The sequence below is a fragment of the Sander lucioperca genome, chromosome 18 (assembly GCF_008315115.2).
Source record: "Sander lucioperca isolate FBNREF2018 chromosome 18, SLUC_FBN_1.2, whole genome shotgun sequence".
Taxonomy (NCBI): domain Eukaryota; kingdom Metazoa; phylum Chordata; class Actinopteri; order Perciformes; family Percidae; genus Sander; species Sander lucioperca.
The window spans coordinates 11,216,346-11,236,543 of record NC_050190.1 but is presented as its reverse complement, the minus strand read 5'-3'; the positions used below and the strand labels follow the sequence as shown (position 1 = coordinate 11,236,543).

The following is a 20,198-nucleotide window of genomic DNA, read 5'->3' as shown; positions in this document are numbered from 1 at the left end:
ACAATGGGCCTGCTCTCCTCTCCAAAAAAGCCATCGAGGCTCACATTAGTGTCTCAGAAGCTAAGTCAAGATGACAGGCGTGCCACATTGAGCCCATTTCTATTGACAGATGCAGAAAGCCCGAGCAAAGGGTCGACTTTGCTGGCAAACTGTTGTCACTCACTGCTCTCTGGCTTCAGTCAATGTGTTAACATGCACACCATTACCAGATTACAGTGAATAATTTGATTAAACTCTTAGGCCATTATTGTGGATATTCTGACAATCTTGAAATGTTACCTGTACTGTATTTATAGAAGCAAAATCTTCCACACACCCAATCCAGACATTTTTCTAATGCCATGAAACCTCGGCCTCTATAAACATGTTTGGACTCAACTGCTCTCTTATTTGTGTTATCACGGGTTATTTTTGTTTTGTCATTAAGGACAGTTATATCATTAAAGACAGCTATATCCATCCATCCAGAATTCACTTTGTACTAGAATCTAACAAAACTGGCAAAATGTACTGTGTCGAAACTCAGTTTTGTTTGGTAATGTTGTAGCCTTAATTTGGATTATTGTGCCAGTTTTTTTACCAGTTGTATCTTTGAAGTAAGCCCCATTAGAATTACTTGTGAATTTCCATCCAAAACAACATGCAAAAAAACAAACCCACTTGGTTGTCTATTAATGGGGGCTTTTACTAAATTGACAGTTCTTTTCTCCAAAGAATTCTCAATTTTCGTCAACACAGCAAACTAACATGCTCACACCCGCCGAGGGTAGTTGCTAAAAAAACAACAAATGAGGTCTTATAACAGGCTGTCTGAAAGTGACATAACTAGTGGACACTTCAGCATACTGCTGTCAGTGTTTCTGAAAAACAAAAAAGAGGCCTCAATTGCCGCTAGCCAAAAAACATGTAGCAGCCCATAGAAAACCCCTTATAAGAGCCACAAAAACATATAAATAGGATATTTGCTGAATTTTCCACCACCACTTGCCATTTGCGTGTAGCAACACTGAAATTACAAAAAATGTAATTTGTTAAATAATAACTGATGCATGTCTGATCCAATCATGCTGACTAAATTCCTACCTTAATTTGACTAAGATAACTTGAATAAAAATGTTTAAATCATGAATATCACCTTTGCAATTGATTTCTTTTACATGCCTCGAGGAGGTTCAACATTCAGTGTGTGATTGGCACAGTGACAACTGCAATTAGCGTACACATAACAAGGCAAGACGAACAATATGTGCCATTTCACTACACTTTAAAAGTGATTGCATGCTTATTGAGACAATTAAATCGGAGTCATCACATCAACAGTTTTGTCCTTTCACTGAAATCAGTTTGACGAGAACACTACAAAGCTAGTACCAAACTAACGAGTGTGACTGCTTCACGGTGAGGGTTGCCATCATTCCACTGGACAAGAGAGTTATCATGGTCATGGGAGGAGAGAGCCACTCAAACAGAGAGGCACTCCGAGGTCAATCTGCAAAGTACGGTGACACTCTCCAGCAGTGGGAAAAACAATTCACGAGTAATTTCAGTAATCGCTGAGTTGGGGCAATGCAGACAAAACAAAACGATATAGACTCAAGAATTGTCACGCTCCATGTGTCATCCCTGGATCTCAGGCCTCCTCTTTCGCTACCTTCCTTCAGTCTCCATGGACACTCCAACATATCATCTGCCACAGAGGGCTCTCTCACATCTTGTATATCTCACCACAGCAGCACATTCTGTCTCTCACTCATTGTTCTGCCCTCCTTGCTGTTTGGTGAGCTGCTGCCTTGTAAAGCGAACCCAGTCTCTAAGTCCTATTGCAGGAGAATGGAAAGGAGGAAGCCAAAAACTACCTTAGGAAATGCGCTGGCGTCCTGTTGTTGGGTTTGTTGCTGATACACAAAGGATGTAAACCCACTAAAAATGAGGAGAGGAAACACTCCAAAGGCAAATGTCTCTGTGTGACTTTACATATCAAAAGAGTGAAGAAAAGAGAAATTACAACACAATGGTGACACATTTCAAGGGAGTGCTGTGAGCAGTGATTGCTTCATCTACTCAGCTTTCTTATGAAATTACAGTGCATACACTTTGCTTGGTCTTATTTGAGATGTTATATCCCATATGCAGACATGTATATTCTCTTCAGGTTTTTATAGGTTTACGTTCTCAAGTCAGTGAGAGTGCAGGTAGAGCTGCCACAAGTGAAGCACTGACTATTAGGGTTGGGACATAATTAATTATTCTACAAGGATATCTGACAGTAATAAGATTGGGAGGCAATGGTTATCAGAATTACTGATTAAACTATTATTTTCAGATACCCTGAGCTGAGCTGTAGTCGCATTATCCTTCCTAAGGACCTGACACTGCAGGCCAAACTCAAAGTGCTAGCAGTGGTGAAGGCAAACTGATCAGACACGTTGTGGCCACTACTACTGCCCAGAAATGTAAAATCACAAAAGGACAAAAAGAAACCTTGCCAATCATTTTCACCTCAGTTAAAGTTATAATCCTTAAGATTATCATGAAATCAACCCCCATTTTTGACACCATCTATGGTCGGCTTTTTTTTCTGCAATAGCTTTTTTAATGAATTTGCAATCAGAAATTACTTTTCTATATAGTAGTTTTTATTGGTAGTGGCGGAGTCCACCATTCCCTCACTGATTTAGATTGCCTACCTAAGCAGGAAAGATTCACAGGAAAACGATGTCTGCCTCGCTGTTCACTTTACTTCAAGTTACTGCTAATGTGTGCTAATAGTGGAGCAGCCAGAGAAGACACAATGGGTTTGTCACCATGATTAGCACTAAGCACAATTGGTTATCAAAAGTGTGTCTACAAAACAAGAAAGCATCTGCATCTTTTGGGCAGTGGATCTTTTTTTATTATTATTTTCCCAAGGTGATAATGGAACAAGAAGGAGCAACCGCAGTGAGCTGTCAGATAAAGAGTTGTAGGCTGCACACCTCCAAGTCCTCAGCAAAGCTAAGTAACTTCGATGTTGTGTGGAAAACTACACCCAGCAATAATTGGAATGCGGTTGCAATTATTTTTGACTGACTTCTTCATTAGTGCTTAGACCCTAACTGTGTGCCAAGTATTAGTCAGGCCCTTCCAAAGGTAGACAAATAAGCTAGTTAATAGCTATTTAGGAGCATATGCCCAAAGACTGAAAGCAGGCTGAGTCGTAATGTAATCAGATCTGTCCTGAACATCGGCGTAGTCATTGTGCCGCTCATCCGTTTTCTTCTCCCCAGTCATTAAGTATATGCCAGGTTGCACCATCTTTTGTCTCACCACTGCCACTCCCAGATCACAGCCCTACCCCCTGACTCATCTACTATACCTCAGGTAGTGATTTCCAACATTTCAGAGAATGGCTTTCAGCAGAGTACAAGCCTGAACACGTTTATTCGGCTGTTTTTATGTGTAGGTGGGGAGCATCAGTGATAGAGACAGACATAGTTAGAGCAAATTCCCAGTCGAGCTGGAGTGTGAGTTGTACCCCTTTAATGCACATGAAACATAATTTGTTGTTGGCCTATAGTCTACTGAGGCTACCCTGGGTGGAAAACTAGTCTCTCCTCCAACAAAATATTCCTTCCTGACTTTTTTCCAAATTAGTAACTTTAAAAAGAAGCCCACGCAGTGTGAATGCATGGGACAGACGCAACAATTTGAACTGCAAATGTTTTAGAAACTTTTTTCGACATTTATTTTCCTCCTGTAAAAAATTATAGTTGCACTAGAAATATCTTACAATAAAATACCCTTAAATACCCCCCACCCCACCACATCCCCAGTCACTACACTTTGCATTAACCTTCATCCTGGAGAATCTGCACATACTATATATTATTTGCAGATTCTGCACTCAACCCATTAAGCCTATTTTTTCTTATGCAACAGTTATTTTGTATGTATACATTTGTTTCTGTATTTGTTTATTTAATATTAATGTTTAATATGTATGTTTGTTTTATGTATGCACCATTCACCAAGGCAAATTCCACATAAGTAACTTATTGTGCCATTATCTATTTCCATGCCATTTTCTGCAGGAGTCTGCCCCCAAATAAAAATGTATTGCAAAGAGTTGCAATGGCATCAGTTTCTAAAAACATGTTGGCTGTTGTTGGCATTAGGTAGGCAGTCAGTATGCATGTATGGATGGATGGATAGCGCTGAAGTATCACGGCTTGAAAGCCACTCAACAGATAGTATGACGCATACAATCAATTTTGTATGTCACAGGAAATCCTAAGAGCATGCTTTCTATATTAGAGGAAAATGGCTTTTTGTTCCAATGTCCGAATATGAACTGAGCTCATTGGCATGGTCACATGAAGTTCACTCTTTTTCTGGTCTAAAATGACTGGACTCTCGCTGCTTGTTTGTGTGGGACTCGCTCAACCCTGATGCGTTGCTGCAATTTACAGATTCCTGAAATGCTAAATCTTGGAACGTGTCAGACGGTCAGCAGAATCTGTGGTGCACTTACTACATAACGAGCCCTACCTGTCTGTGAAAATGGAGCCTGCGAGAGCAGTTCAAAATCTCACACACACACACACACACACACACACACACACACACACACACACACACACACACACACACACACACACACACACACACACACACACACACACACACACACACACACACACACACACACTTCACTGGCTGGATAGAAGCCATAACACACAGAGCTAAAGCGCTCTCTGAGCAATGAACATCATTTTCACCAGCTATTTAGAACTCGGGTGATTGCATTGTTGACTGTCTAGTTTATACACTTCCCTCCCCTCAACCCCACATGCACACACAGTACACCTGGAAACTGTCAGCACCACCCTGAACACTCACAAAAACCTTGCTGAAATGGCATTTAAGATGTTGCATAATCCTTGGCAACCAGACTGCATAAAGGCAGAGTAAAAACCCTGTAGTCAGATTATGCCTAAATGACTTCACCAGACGTGTAAATGTTACTAGAATATAAAGAGCAATTCAACAAGTTGTACACTGCAGTAATGTACTGTATATCTGAGACAGCTAAGTGTCTTTAGAAACGCCAGTTACCTAACCACAGAAGATTTACATTCAGTATTGTCTTGCCCTCACAGACCCTCCTCAACTGGGTGAAACCACTCTAATAAGACTTAGGTAACGAGGAACTGACACTAACTGAGTTTTAACCACTAGTTAAGTGTTTAACTAAACTTAAACTAAACAGTTGTCACATTTCTAGATCAACTATGTTGCAAGCTGACTAATCTCCTTAACATTAGGTGCTGCTGTGTGATCTACAGTAGTTATAACTCTTACACAGGCAGATAGCCTCTTCAGGTCTGGAAAAACCAAAGCACTTCCTTGTTTATTCCCCAGACACACTTGTGCGATTGCAACAGAATCCAAAATGACATCCTACAAATGAAGCACAAGAAAGTATTTACAGCAAAGAAAACAATATTAAAGTTACTACTCTTATTGTATTATTTTCATCCATAAAAAAAACTACAAAACTGTCAGGTGCTTTGTTTTGCAGAACAACAGTTTAAAGATTGCTCAAAAGGCCCAACCTAATGCTAAAACAAATCCAGTTACAGACTTTCCTGGAATCAGAATATCCATTATGTTTACCAAAGTGCCTTATCACCAACACATTAACCTATCCGGCAGAGATCCTTTTCAAAAATATAGCAAGTAAACTTTTTATTACAAGGTCAGGCAGCACCATGGACCAGCACCACCAAAACAATCCCAGCCCCTCCTTGTCTATATTACGCACCCTTCATATGTGGACACCTGTGCACGTATGTTTCCGTGTGTGTGTTTGTATTTGAACTGTGTTCCCACTGGACTGGAATCTGGGCATCGTAACCTCATTCCTTCTCACTCTTAAGTAAACTCATCTCCACCTTCCAAACCAACATGCTGACTGCTGCTGGTCACTCTGAGGAATGCGTAACTGTTTTGTACAAGACCATCTTTCTCTTGTTTTGAACAAATGTGCAGCAGCAGCAGCAGCAGCAGCAGCAAAGTCGTGGCTTGATGCATTTATTCCCCCAGTGGGAACGGACTCTTTCAGAGGAGAGTGGAAAAAGTGCATCACAACATCGCCTGCACGTCAGTCAAATTCCACTTTGTGGAACATTCCCTAAATATGTGTTCATATGTGTGGGAGAGAAAGTGTGTGTTTCACTATGTAGCTCCTGTGATAATGACTAGAAGCCTGAAACTGGAGAGAGAATCAATAGCACACAATGAGAGGGATCTTAAAAGTCCAGGTTTATAACACAGGATGGACCTCATATGTTAGTATGTATTTCAAGCTAGCTCAGTGACAAAACCAGGCACTTGAACACACCAAGTGAAAGTAAACCAGCTGTAATCTCCACACACTGACCTCCACATACTGACATTTAATGGACATATCTTTACAGGGAGCTATTAAGCTGCTGCATTGTTTGAGATTGCCTGAGAAACACGCCAAAGGGCGTCTTGCCAGAAACGTCTGTGTGCAACAAAAGGTATTAATTGGAGTGCTGTCCTAATTGCCTATTACCGGTATTATCGACATTAAGGATCCAGCACCCAGTCTTCAAAGTTTCAATGTGAGTTGAATGCGTAATGTCTTATTATTTTTACAGAGAGCTGACCATATTGTGGCTTCCTTAGCTGAAAAAAGACAAGACACAGACATGTTAGCCTACCTGAGAGGAGAGAGATGAGAACACGATGTACAGGTAGCACAGACATTAGAAATGAATTTCATGTAGGCCTACCACACCCACACACACCCACACACACACACACACACACACACACACACACACCCACACACACACACACACACACACGTCCCAACCTTGGCCAACGCCTGGTGTCATAGCTTTGCCTATAACCTGACTGTACTTCGAGGGGGGCTGATGCTTAAAATGGCAGGGCAGTGAGTGACCTTTCAGAGCTCTTGTGGAGCAATCCATTTCTGAGCATGTTATGCTTGGAGTTCAGATGCAACACTTTGCAGCTGCTGTTATGGCAAACTAGTACGATTTAAGGGCTATGGTGAACAACAATTGCAGCAACTTTGATCAAGTGTCAGCAACAAACAGCCATATGGAAACACACATACACACTGGAACCCTTACTGATGTCATTTTGAAGCAGCTACACCTGCAGCCAGTGCTTTGTCATATATTCCTGACAGCTGTTTACTCAAAAATAGGTCAACAAAGAGTTAAAACTTCATAATTATACGTAAGACACCGCAGGTAGTCTGACTGTGAGCCAAAGTGCAGCATATCTTGCTGCAAAAACGAGAAAATGGCGAAAATAAAATGCGACAGTAGTTTCTAATTGAGACAGATTACAGGCTGCTACATCTGTGTTAACGTTACACTGAATAAAAGCGCAAAACCTTACCTGGCTTTCTGAGATAACGCCGTCTTGATGGTGTAACCTCAAGTAAGGGTTGAAAAGATGATCTCCTGAATGGGATTAACGAAGATGCGGCCAACCAGTCAGGCGGAGGAGGATATCTCTGAAGGGGTGATGCCCATGTTCATTATGTGTCTCTCCAAAGTCGGGATGGAAACATTTGACCTGCTACTGTTGCCTACAGCGCCTGAGATCAGGCCCTGGTGAAACACTAACACCAACAACCAACGGCAGGGGGGGGGGGAAGCAGCGAAGATAAACAAGCAAACCAGAGGGAAGCACAAACTGCAGCTGACACTCTCCTATATGTTTTGCTTGACAGTAGGACTGTTTGTACACCCGGAACAGCGGTCTAATCTCGATTACTGAAGAGTGCGCAACGTACAGCCGTCACTGCTACACGAATCCTGCGAAAAGCAAAAGGCTATATTGTTGCAAAGAAATCCGGAGGCGGTGTGTTTACCTCTCCACCGTTCGTGCTGCCGTGCTCGGTAGGAAATCAGCTGCTCCGCACTGGAGGGACGCCATTTATTCGTGAGAGGCTTCCCCGTCTGCTGCCGCTAAGGAGAGCTCAGCACCGACCTACCGCCTTTTTATAAACGACAGCGCCTCTTGCTGTCGAAATACTGCAATCGCCTTTTTTCTTTTTTTTTTTTTTTTTTTTCTCCAAGACTCGGTTCAATACATATTTGCTCACTTCCCTCTAGTGGTATAAAGCCATGCAGACGCTGTAGTTTGCAGATATCATGGACAAATGATACAACCCTAATGCAGTGGAGGTGAATGAAGTTCTAGTTTCAATGTGAGCAGCACACACTATATTGCATTTGCCTCCGTATTAAAACCAATTGTCATCAGCATGTGTATCATGCATAAGCATAAAAACAATGTTTTTTGGTGAATTTGAGTGAATTAACCCCTTTAAAACAATCAGCTGATAAAACAGAGTATGTTCTCCTGAACTCCAGAGGCCCTTAAGTTTCATTTCATTCAGTTGCAGGACTGAAGTGAAACCTTTGTGTATGACCTCACGTGAAGTTTTTTTTTTTATTTTATTGACGACATAGTGATATATTGTCAGGGATAGAACGATAAAGTCCTGGACTTATTTCCATTGTTATCTCTGGTGTTCACACAGTCCACCAACCTAAAAATAAAACATACTGCTACATGTTTTCTCTCAGTTTAACTTCCTTATAAAATGTCCATTTACCAACGAAGGCAAAATAGAAGAATTTAAATGTACTTTATGTTTGAACAGCATTTGTTTATCAGGTTGCTAACACAATTTAGCAAATTATTATAAGTTATATCATGCTATTACAGGCGCTGGTGTGACTGGTTTGTGCTCTAGTGGGACAGATGTCAGGAAACAAATTGTTCATGAACAAAATGTAGTTATATTGAAGTTGTTTAACCATATATGATGTATAATGGGTTTTTTTTCTTCATGTCAGCTTATGGCTGTATATCTAATGCCAGGACCTTCAGACTGGCTTTTAATTGGCCATATAGGAAGAAGGGGATGTCTTATGAGAATTTATAGTGCTACATGCTCCATGCATGCATACCAAAATAAAATGAAAAACACTTTTCATATTTTTTATAAAAAATATTTTAGTAAATCATATTTGCTCACAGAAGTGTCCGCAGTGCAAGAAAACAATATACATATACAACACACACATATATACAGTATATATATATATATATATATATATATATATATATATATATATATATATACTCAATATTGAATTTAACATCTTTTAACACTGTTTTACAACAACTGTAAGTAGAGCAGTAAGTTGTAAGTAACACATGTAAATAAAAACACACACACACACACACACACACACACACACACACACATATATGCAATTAAACAAAATCAAATGATCTGTGCAATCACTCCGCAAAGGTAAATCAAAATCGAGATGTAGGTTTTCACCACTCCAGCTTCATGTCGGCTTTGCTCCACACATATTTCCCTCCTCTCTTAAGAAACATCTTTTCATCAAAGCCACTAAAGCAAATGGCCTCCTTCACACCGACATCAAGGATGGACTTGGACGGGTCCTTCCTTCCCTCTCGACAGTCCAGAAAACGCATCTGAAAAAAGAAGAAAGAGTGAATCAATTACACATTTATATGCCTATTAGATGTGATAAGTCACCTGTGTATTATACAGTTAGAAGGCAAAGAAAATGAAAAGTAGTTAGTAGTATTCTAAGAGGAGTGTGTTAAGTCCAAACACAATACAGTACTTACATATTCATCCAGGATCAGGTAGGAATTCCTCATCTGTGAAGACAAGCAAAACCAGAAACATCAGTTATGTTAGTCAACGGCCTGGCATCTTACTATTTACATGCTAACAACACTGCTGATGTGGCTCCACTCCCAAAACACAATGTTCCAGTATTATTTCTGACAAGATGCAGGATGAGTTTGTCTCTGCCACCACGACACATTTTGTTTGGGCCTTTGTCCAATGAATATGACTGACGTGCTACTTGAACATTGTGTTTGTTAGGGCTGGGCAGTATATCGATATTATATCGATATCGTGATATGAGACTAGCTATCGTCTTAGATTTTGGATATCGTAATATCGTGATATGACATAAGTGTTGTCTTTTCCTGGTTTTAAAGGCTGCATTACAGGAAAGTGATGTACTTTTCTGAACTTACCAGACTGTTCTAGCTGTTCTATTATTGCCTTTTCCCCACTTAGACATTATGTCCACATTACTGATGATTACTTATCTAAACTCTAAGTGTGAAGATATTTTGTTAAAGCACCAATTGTCAACCCTAGAATATCGCCACAATATCAATATCGAGGTATTTGGCCAAGAATATCGTGTTATCTGATTTCCTCCCTATCGCCCAGCCCTAGTGTTTGTATAGTACTCTACATTTACACAGAACTCCACTCTTATTTGTATTTGCAAACTGATGTGCACAGTGTGATGGGTGCATTTGGATTATTCCCCATTCATACCCTGGATTGTAAAATCAGGAAGGCGGGTGGCAGAGTGCTCTATATTGGCAGTAAATGGGAATATTATGTAAGAATGAATAACGTGGGTATTATTAATGTTATGGCAATAATCATATAATGATATATAAACTCTACAACTTATGCCTAATTTTCACTTGTTTATTAAAATGTGACAGATTTTGGTGAGATTTAACTTGTCTCTTTAAGCTGTCTCTTTAGAAATGTATCTCAATATTAAAATGTTGTTACTGTCAGCATAGCCCTAATTCTATTTACTGATTTATATCACAGTTCATGTTCTGTACCTACCCAAAATAAGATGTGTAGAGCATTTAAACATATCTACAGTCATATTTGTTGCCACTGATAATAACACTGATAATATTCTAATTCCATACCTTCTCATTTGACTCAGGAACCAGGCAGGAGACGCTGCTGTGTCTATCCAGAAACTCCTGAAACTGCTGCTCACTGATGACGAACCTCTCTGCCTCTCTCAGGGCGCTCTCTCCTGCATTTTCCCCATCAATCAGCAGACACTGAAACACCTGAATACAGGAAGCACAGACAGAGAGAGTGACTATGTGTGTCAAGATGCCATATACGCTAACATTATCCACTCTCCCTTTCGGTCGTTACCTTCCAGCGGACTGGGTTAAGCTGGAGGATGTTCTCCGTCAGGTCTTCGTCCACGTTGAAGGTGTTGATGACCGAGTTGATTTTAAATGCCACTTTGTACTGCTGGCACCAGTTCCTGATCTTGTGCAGGTTGTCGACGTGGCTCTTCTTGCCCTGTGCTCTGCCAATCAGCTGGTTGGTTGCTTCATCAAAACTGTCACAGGAGATAGCCAGGATGTCTAGATCGTCACCTGGTGGAGAGAGAGCATCGGTTTTCAGATCATGCATTGGTGCCAAATAAAGGCATATTTGTTCTTAGACTAAAATATGCTCCCAACTAGTGTGCAATATGGTAAAAAAAAAAAAAAAGAAGAAGAAGAATTAATTTGTCCACCAAAGTTGACACATTGTAGTCTTACCATATTTCTGAAACCATGTTTCTTTGATCATGCTTCCATTGCTGACGATGCTGACACTCGGGAGCTGGAGGTCCTGTTTACAGTACTGGACTAATTTCCCCAGAAACTCTCCTTTATCGGGCAAGAAAGGCTCTCCTCCAGAGAAGTTGATCTTTTCCATGCCTAACAAACAGAGCGTTGAATTTAACTGCATGCAAGAGGTTTGACACCACACACACAAGAGCAGAATATACCGATCTGTCAAACTTACCTGATTCCTTCAGGAGTTTCAGGCCCCTCTTGGCTTCCTCTAGAGGCAGGACGAAGGATGTTTTAGCAGTGTGGAAACAAAATCCACATTTGTAATTACACTTGCGTGTAAAATGATAGTTGACACTAGTTGGAGTCGTGGCATTTCGGACTTTTCTTTGGTCCACAACAGGTGAGGTTGTTCTCCAGTAACAAACTGTTGAAAAGACGCTGGCCAAAATGTAGTGCAGGGTGCTGATGCAGAGCTGCAGCAGCAGCATCGGAGACGTGACCACAGAGGAGAACTGCATCTTCAAACCAGCCGTATCACACTTTCTGTGTTCGCACTGTGGATGTTGACGCGTCTTAAATAAAGGGCTGCAGGGCACTCCTTGTCAACAGAGAAGGAAACTCAGGAAAATCAGCTGAGCGTATCGATAGTTTCTGTTTACAAACATCGAAAACGAAACCCAGCTGGGTCAGATCACGTGCAGTGATAAAATGTAATGCTGCGGTCGAAATTATAATGCGTCCATTATTTATTATTAATCATTATACAGATGCAAAAGTGATGAGAATTAGGAACGTCATGTGGAGTTTACAGGATACATTATGTGGATAATATTTATATGATTTTTAAATATAATAATGCAGTTTTTAACACTGCTTTTGATGACTTTTAAAACAGAAACAAAGCACTCAAATGCTTGTTTGAGTTGCCTGCTGACGTTGTCAATGATTTCGTGCCTGGGTCTGCATCCTTGGCACGTCTTCAGCCATATAGCCTATTAATTAGTGTCAATAAAAGTTTGCAGTTTTCAGAGCAATAGAGAGGGATTTTGTTTTCTCTGCAAGCCCACCCTTAATCATTTCTGTTTCCTTAATATTAATTAATACTAATTTAACCCATTTTCCTTTTTTTCCCTAGGCCTACATCACCCCTTAAATAATGTCCCACCTGAGGATATGAGAAGCACCTGCTAAGATGTGAAAGAGACACACCTTACTGTGACACATCCAGCAGATATTTCATCTGGTGACTCTGACACGTCTTCTTAAAACATAACTTAGAGCCCAGGAAAGCATTTATCTGAAACAGCAATAACTGTCGCAACCCATCTGATAGAGCCTGAAACGAAACTTATCAGGCTGATAGTGGAGGCTAAGTTTCTTTTTCTCTATTTGGCGCAGTGACTTTCGTTTTCCATGCAGCTGTCAGCTTATAATGCCTCGCAGTCAGTTTCATTAAAGCAAACTGGAAACCGATCAATATACGTCCGGTCAAACAAATGGCACGGCGCACAATGTCTGTCCTTCCTCAGTGGTCCTCTCGTATTTTTTCAGTGGAGCTGGATGGAGCACCCTTCTACTTTTCAACTCAAGAAAAGCACCGGGGAGAAGAGGTGCCCCGGGTGTTCAGAAAAATACCAAACTATGGAAGGTGTTACTCTCTCCTTGTCTGCAGCAGCGACAGAATCAGACTTGCCAGGTTTTACGGGGAGCTGAAAGACAAATTGTTGAGAGACTTGCCTCCAGAGTGTCATTTGTCTCCCATGTCCTCATTCCTGCCAAATGTCAAGGATTCTCTCTTAAAGGGGTACTTTTTAAACGATAATTCTGAGAGCTCATCCCCGACAGAGCGACTATTGCGAGATTTAATACAGCGTGACCCGGTGCTTGTGTGTTCATACTTGAGGGGTGAAGGCGGTCAACTGTGGACTCAGCACCTGTGGTCTCATGCAGACAGCCAAACGATGGAAATGTCAAAGGATTACTATGTGGTACCCTCAGAAGCGCCAGAATATCACCCATCTACTCTCAACATAATCAATTCTGATGTTTTCTACAGTTTTGAGGAGGCCTATGGAATTCTAAAAAAGGTTATTATAGTCTATTATGATATGCACAGACTTGTCTTACAATTACATAAAGTAATACTGTAGAAATATTGCTTAATTCGCAAGATATGGCAACATGGCACACTCTGGTGGTAGAGGGAGGTATAGCAGTGTAGCCCAATGTGGCTCTTAATCATAGACTGTACAGTTTATGCTCTTAATGCTTCCCTTTATCTATCAGTGCCAGGTGGCCAGTAGTGTGTGTGTTCATGCGCACAACTGTCCATGACTCCCTCCTTCCTCACTCTCACAGCAGCATTTTTTTTTGTGTCTGTTCTGCAGTGTGGTGACATCATCCCAGAGGCGAAGTCTGTGCTGGAGCTGCTGGCCAGCAGAGCGGAGGCCAGAAGTAAACCAGACTTCCCTGTTATTGTCATAGAGGGCCTGGATGCCACAGGTTAATGCCATTACCTCATAAATAAATATGGGATCAGTCTGATGTATAGATGTCTTGCTAAAGTGATGGCCAGTTGGTCTCTGCTAAAGCCATTATCTGCCAGCGAGCTTTGCCTAATGGAATATCATGTATCATGACCTCAGGAAAGTTACATCACTGTGAAAATGGTTTATTGAAGAGCTCGCTCATCTAATTCTCTTTGCAAACCTCATGAAAACTCGACCATGTGCTGTAGGTAGGATGGGAGTTTTAACTTTTTAAGAGTCACTCCGGTCCCTTATTACATTTAAAAAGGAAAAATGGGATGACCTCTGCTTTTTTGTTCTCTGAAAACTCTCCCAGCCTTTGTGTTTCTTCTTTTGTATTTGAGGTGATTCTTCCCTCCCTCTCCCCATCACAGGTAAAACCACTCTGACTGAGTCTCTGAGGGATACTCTTGGGGCCTGTCTTTTGCCATCCCCTCCCCAGTGTCTGTCCCCCATGAGGGCCCGCTTTGATCGGGAGCCGCCCCTCATCCGCAGGGCCTTCTACGCTCTGGCAAACTACATCACAGCAGAACAAATAGGCCAGGAGGGCATGAAGACACCTGTCATCGTTGACAGGTAAAGACAGCTGAGATGTTGCAGGTGTTGTGACATTTGCCTGTTTTGTGACCTGTTTTGAGATAGCAGGGGCAATAGAGACATTCCACTAGGATCTAGACCTACACTTCAATGTTTAACATATCCTACTCCACCTGTGAGTTACCTGATCACCTTTCAATCCACCATCCACTATCTGTCTCCAGATTCTGGCACAGCACAGCAGCGTATGCCATTGCCACAGCAGTGAGTGGTGCAGTGTGTAACCTGCCAGCGGAGGATTCAGAGATTTACCGTTGGCCCAGTGACCTGCTCCAGCCCAGCCTGGTGGTCTTACTCACCCTGGACCCCGAGGAGAGGAAGAGGAGGCTGAGGAACAGAGGTCAAGGAAAGACTGAAGAGGAGCAAGAGCTGGACGACAACCAGCTTTTCAGACTCAAGTAAGATATTTGGATTACATATGACATTACATGACAATTAGGCATTTCAAATACTGGGTAGAGTTAATTATTTTCATTATCAACAAATCTGCCGATTACTTCTTTGATTCATTGATTTATTGTTTGGTTAGTCTATATCCACGACCTTCCACTTCTGGGATTGCTCTCGTTCTGCCAGAAATTCCGCCGGATTTCACTCTTTCCTGTCTGTTTTCGGATATCTCATTACCTTCCGCTTTCTTTGTTGTAATTTTAAACTCCGGTCGATTTTTGAGGACTATGGTTAACTGCTCCTCAGATCTCTGCAGGATAAAATGAGACAGTTAGCTAGACTATCTGTCCAATCTGAGTTTTCTGTTGCATGACTGAAACAACCTTTGAACGCACACATGTTCCACTAAAACAAGTTCCTTTGCGAGGCTATTTTGCAGCGGCACCGTGGCAAGGCTCGGCGCTTATCACCGCCCAAGACGATTGTGATTGGTTTAAAAGAAATGCCAATAAACGAGAGCATGTTTTTCTCCCATCCCGGATTTCTATGTGGACTAGCCAGACCCTCCTCCGCAGCGCTGTGGAGGAATGTCTGGCAAAGCGAGACTATTGTTTGGTCTGCAAAATATCAGAAAATTGTGAAAAGAAACCCAAGGTGATGTCTTCAAATTACGTGTTATGTGTTGCCAAAAGTCCAAAACCCAGAGTTATTCAATTTACAGTCATACACAACAAAAACAAATGCTCAGATTTGAGATAAATATCATATGTTTGTGATTTGATGTCTTATTATTAAAGCAGTTGGCATTTCATTTTTTTGGAGATCGACTAATGGATTAATCCTCTTTTCAGCACACATACTGGTATTACTTTTTTCTAAAGCAAGAGGTTGAGTTCATTTTAATTGTTTGCAAAGCAAGTAAACTAGTTACAAGAGATTCCTTCAATTGTAATCATCATACCACCAGTTATCTGCCTCGTTAGAAAATTGCACACGTGAATTTGCTCTGGAAACAACTATTTCATCTAAAACAGTTGTTCCCAACCTTTTTTCCTTGGCGCCCCCCCTACTTGTGTCTAAGAAAAGCTGAGCCCCCCCTCTGAAACCGAAGTTGAGGTAACTTTCCCTTACTTTCTTTTTTGATATAGAGGAGTTATCAGCACTTTTACGTTTCTCCGCCATGTTTCGTTCATAAAATAGTGATGCCGTGGCGGCAGGAAAAACGAGTATAATAGCAGCTAGCAGCTGACTTGATGACAGCAAGGGTCACAGGTTAAGAGGTCCCAGAGGTCTGGCCTACTAAGTAGCCTGCCTACAAGTTTAAGCGAGAACTAAAATATATAGTTTTTATACAGACTTTTGTATACATTATATATTTATCATAATTTGTTTAACATGTGCAAATATTTTTTTTTTACCTCAACCTCAAACCAGATAAAGACTTGCGCCCCCCCTGTGATCTTTGCCGCCCCCCTTAGGGGTCCCCGGACCCCAGGTTGGGAACCACTGATCTAAAATGTCCACCTGTTTTAAAAAATATATAGTTTAAGACAAAAATATTACCAAATAATATGTACAAAAAGCCTAAATAATTTGATAATATGAGAATTATTAGTAGGCCTATGTTGCAACATAATTATGGTTCTGTAGGTGTCTTTGAGATTGCATTATACACACATTCTATTAATCAGACTGAGGTCCACAGTAATACTACTGTATGTTACACAGAGTGGGTAATGATGGAAAGAGAGAGAGAAAAAACCCTCAGTAGACACAGTTAGTGATGTGACATGTGTGGACAAATGCTCTACAGTCTGTGATGAAAAAAGTTCTCTGAGTGTAAAAACATGAAACCACAGATGGGCTACAAACTGTACTGCACGTTCCACTGAGTCAGGTCAGCTCAGTCTGAGTCTGAGTCTGATCCATCAAACACTTAACAATCAATTACTGTCCCGTGGGGGAAGCAGCTGATGAGAAAGAACAGGTGATTAGTTGCTGAGCTGTTGTGGTCCATTAAGCTGGTCAAAACTCGCAAGGCACTGGCTGCCCAGATAGTCGCTACGCAGACAGGTCGATGGCTACTTTCATTCATCCTCTATCCTGACATAATGGCCTTTCCACATGGGACAGCCAGATGTTGGGCCAGCAGAATTAGAAAATGGAGGGAGTTGACTGTCTGCCGCTGAGAGAGTGAGAGATTCTGCAGACTTGGTCAATCACTATCACAAGGACTGTTCTTCATTTGTCTCAGGAAATGGCTGCACTCCCTGAGCCATCTGTGTTGTTTCTCATATTAAATTTCTCACATGTTATGTATTGTATCACTCTCCTCACTGTTCACCAAAAGTGTGAGCAGTCAGAATACTCAAAATTGTCCTAAAAAATATTATCCAGTGTAAAGTGTCATTTGCTGTGTTTATATGCTTATTTTCTTCACTTGTTGACCAATGTGTTTGTGTGTCTCTGCAGAGTGGAGAAGGCTTACCAGAGGATCAGGGGCCCAGCATGTGTCACTGTGGATGCTAGTCCTTCTACAGACCAAGTGCTCCAAGAAGTGCTGCTTTTAATTAGGGGCAAATGCCACTTATAAACAGTTCTCCATCCTCCCTGCTGTCAGCCAAACATCAAGTGAATGTAGTACCTCCATTCACCACTGGGTGCCAGTAAGGTGTTGTCAATGCACTAGTAGGAGGAATGGTGGCCAGATTGGAGTGTGGAGAAGAGATTCTTTTCAGAATGAGTAAAGGTTGAATGGCCAGGGGCCAGAACTACATGCTACAATCAGAAATACATATTCATATAGACACACAAGCATGCACAAATTCGGACACACACACAAACACACACACACACACACACACACACACACACACACACACACACACACACACACACACACACACACACACACACACAAAAGTATTGTCAATAAGAAGTGTGCACTTAACTGCTGTTGTGCCCTCTCAGAAATCAGACAGTGTAGCCTTCAGACAAAGTGTAGCTGCGCTTATTGACTACCACTTGTATTTGGACCGACATCGAGAAAATGGATAGAAACATTGATATAAGCACCAGTCAGTGCTTATATAGGCAAAATCCAAATGTCAAAATATACAATAGACCTGCAAGAATGAACACAATGAAAAGGATCCAATTCAAACTAAATACTTTTAATTTGTTAAAAAAAAATGTGTTTCAAATAAAAAAAAAAATGACACTAAATACTTTGTCTCTCATTAAGTGATAATGTCTGTTTTTTTTGTTTGTTTTTTTCATTACAAAATAAGAGTCCTTTTTGCAATGCACTGCAGATGGCAATTCCCTTTAGTTCAACTGTGTGATATTGACAAAACTGATGCCGCTTGTATTGATAACCTGTGGAGCTATAGAGTACACTGAGAACATAGAGTGCTGTTTGTACTTGATTTTCAATTACAAGTGCGGACACATAAATGCACATTCTCACTCCTACTTGTGTAAACACACACACAAGCCTGCACATTTACTTAGAGCATATACTGTAAATCTGTATATATATATATATATATATATATATATATATATATATATATATATATATATATATATATATATAAGTGTATATTTGGCCTATGTGATGGGAAGATTAATTGGAGGTTTTAGTAATTATGAGCTTGGCAAAGCTGCGGGCTGGAGAAGACAGAGTGACCCATCTCTTTTACTGTGATGCATCAGCAGAGCGCCAACCACTGCAGACCCTATTCATATGGCAATTAATGAAGAGCTGTATATCAATGTCATTCCAGTGCTCCCCCACATAAGCGCATGGATTACTCCTACTACCAATTACGGCAATCCAATGTTTTACTGAGTGGAGAGGTGCTGTGGATGCAAATCATACTATCACGTGTAATCACATAAACTAAAATAAGGTGTCATTATGTTTATGGACTATGGATTCCAACATGAGGTAAGTATCTCAGAAGGGTTTATTGAATTCATAGGCCCTCAGCTGCCTTGTGACGCTGTGGATGTGCGGTGTGACACAAAATGAATGAAGCACAGAGCTGTGTGGAATTTTGATTGCCATTAACACAGTAGCCTCTGTCTCAAGAGAGTCCAAAAGGTATGAAGTAGGAGAGCAAAGCAATTAGGCCTTATGCCATACATCATACCTGAATGCAAAGCTGTGTGCCTGTGGTGTCAGCCATATTTCCATGTCAGATGTTATGCTTTGTTATTCTTGGCAACAAAAAGTGGGTGGTGATATCATGCCATTACTGCCCCTCAACACTTCGGTAATATGGCATTAATGGCCCGTAATCACAGTACATTACACATGCACTGAAATAATTCTCTTTACATTTGTTAATAGTGTTTTCCCATGTTGAAACATTAAGGATTTGTTCAGTTGTTTTTGTCAGATAGCCAGGATACACTCAGAGGTCTTAACAATAACAACAACTCGCCCATTTGCACATTGAATGTCTGTGTTTCAAAGTTGAACTGCGGTTTGAGGAAAAAAGTTCATAACTAATGCAATCTGCTTCCAATCTGTGACCCCACTACTGAAGTTGCAAGATAAAAGTCCAAACCGGATTTATGGAAAAACTAAGATCCGTCAGAAGGAGCTCAGCCTTACACACACACACACACACACACACACACACACACACACACACACACACACACACACACACACACACACACACACACACGTCCATACACACAAATATACAGTGCATTTAAACTACACAGCACACATGCACACACACACCTCGCCCTGTATGGGGCCACTTTGCACTACACTCCTCAACTTCAATATTTCATCTGCACAACAGAGAAGGAGCAGCAGAGAGGAGGAAAGCCCTCCATGAAATAATTAAAGATCCAGCAGGGATGTAGCAGCACAGCAGCCGCCGTCCCATCCTAAGTAATAGATCAAATGAAAGCTGTCCCTCAGATCATTAATAATGAGTGTGGTATGGAGACTGAGGGGGTAGGGGTGGGAGGGCATAGGGCTGGTACAGGTTGGGGGAGGGAGAGAGGGCATTGGGGAAGCACAAGGTGTTTTTATGTACAGTATGTGTGTTAGGAGTGTGCTCGGGAGGGGGAGGGAGGGTTTGAATAGTAGTCTGGGTCCCCTGGCAAAGACCCCAGTGGGCCGCACTTGGCAGCCAC

The 20,198-nt window shown here is 41.3% G+C and overlaps 3 protein-coding genes across 4 annotated transcripts in view; 1 reads left to right on the top strand and 2 right to left on the bottom strand.

Moving 5' to 3' along the window:
• The window catches only part of rnf144aa (ring finger protein 144aa), a 34,681-nt gene extending 26,634 nt beyond the window's left edge, over positions 1 to 8,047 (bottom strand). The window contains exons 1-2 of one of the 2 annotated variants that reach the window (XM_031279298.2): positions 7,919 to 8,041; positions 7,441 to 7,655 (exon numbers count right to left, since the gene is read on the bottom strand). Coding sequence is in view for 1 of the 2 variants with exons in the window: in XM_031279297.2 (XP_031135157.1) it covers positions 7,919 to 7,983 (65 nt within the window). In the remaining variant the exon portion in view is untranslated. Of the gene's footprint in view, positions 1 to 7,440; positions 7,656 to 7,918 lie in introns of both variants that reach the window. The other variant, XM_031279297.2, reaches the window with a different exon arrangement.
• An 852-nt stretch (positions 8,048 to 8,899) lies between these two features.
• Positions 8,900 to 12,152, bottom strand: rsad2 (radical S-adenosyl methionine domain containing 2). Its single transcript, XM_031279296.2, has 6 exons — positions 11,750 to 12,152; positions 11,500 to 11,661; positions 11,102 to 11,331; positions 10,861 to 11,010; positions 9,727 to 9,759; positions 8,900 to 9,567 (listed from the first exon to the last, which is right to left on the bottom strand). The coding sequence occupies exons 1-6, from the start codon at positions 12,036 to 12,038 to the stop codon at positions 9,403 to 9,405; spliced, it is 1,029 nt and encodes a 342-aa protein (XP_031135156.1). The 5' UTR covers positions 12,039 to 12,152; the 3' UTR covers positions 8,900 to 9,402.
• Positions 12,153 to 12,899: 747 nt separating this feature from the next.
• On the top strand, positions 12,900 to 18,444 carry cmpk2 (cytidine monophosphate (UMP-CMP) kinase 2, mitochondrial). The gene is made up of 5 exons (XM_031279295.2): positions 12,900 to 13,607; positions 13,908 to 14,022; positions 14,423 to 14,624; positions 14,810 to 15,043; positions 17,508 to 18,444. Exons 1-5 carry the CDS (start codon positions 13,017 to 13,019, stop codon positions 17,626 to 17,628), a joined length of 1,263 nt encoding a protein of 420 aa, XP_031135155.1. The 5' UTR covers positions 12,900 to 13,016; the 3' UTR covers positions 17,629 to 18,444.
• Positions 18,445 to 20,198: the final 1,754 nt, after the last annotated feature.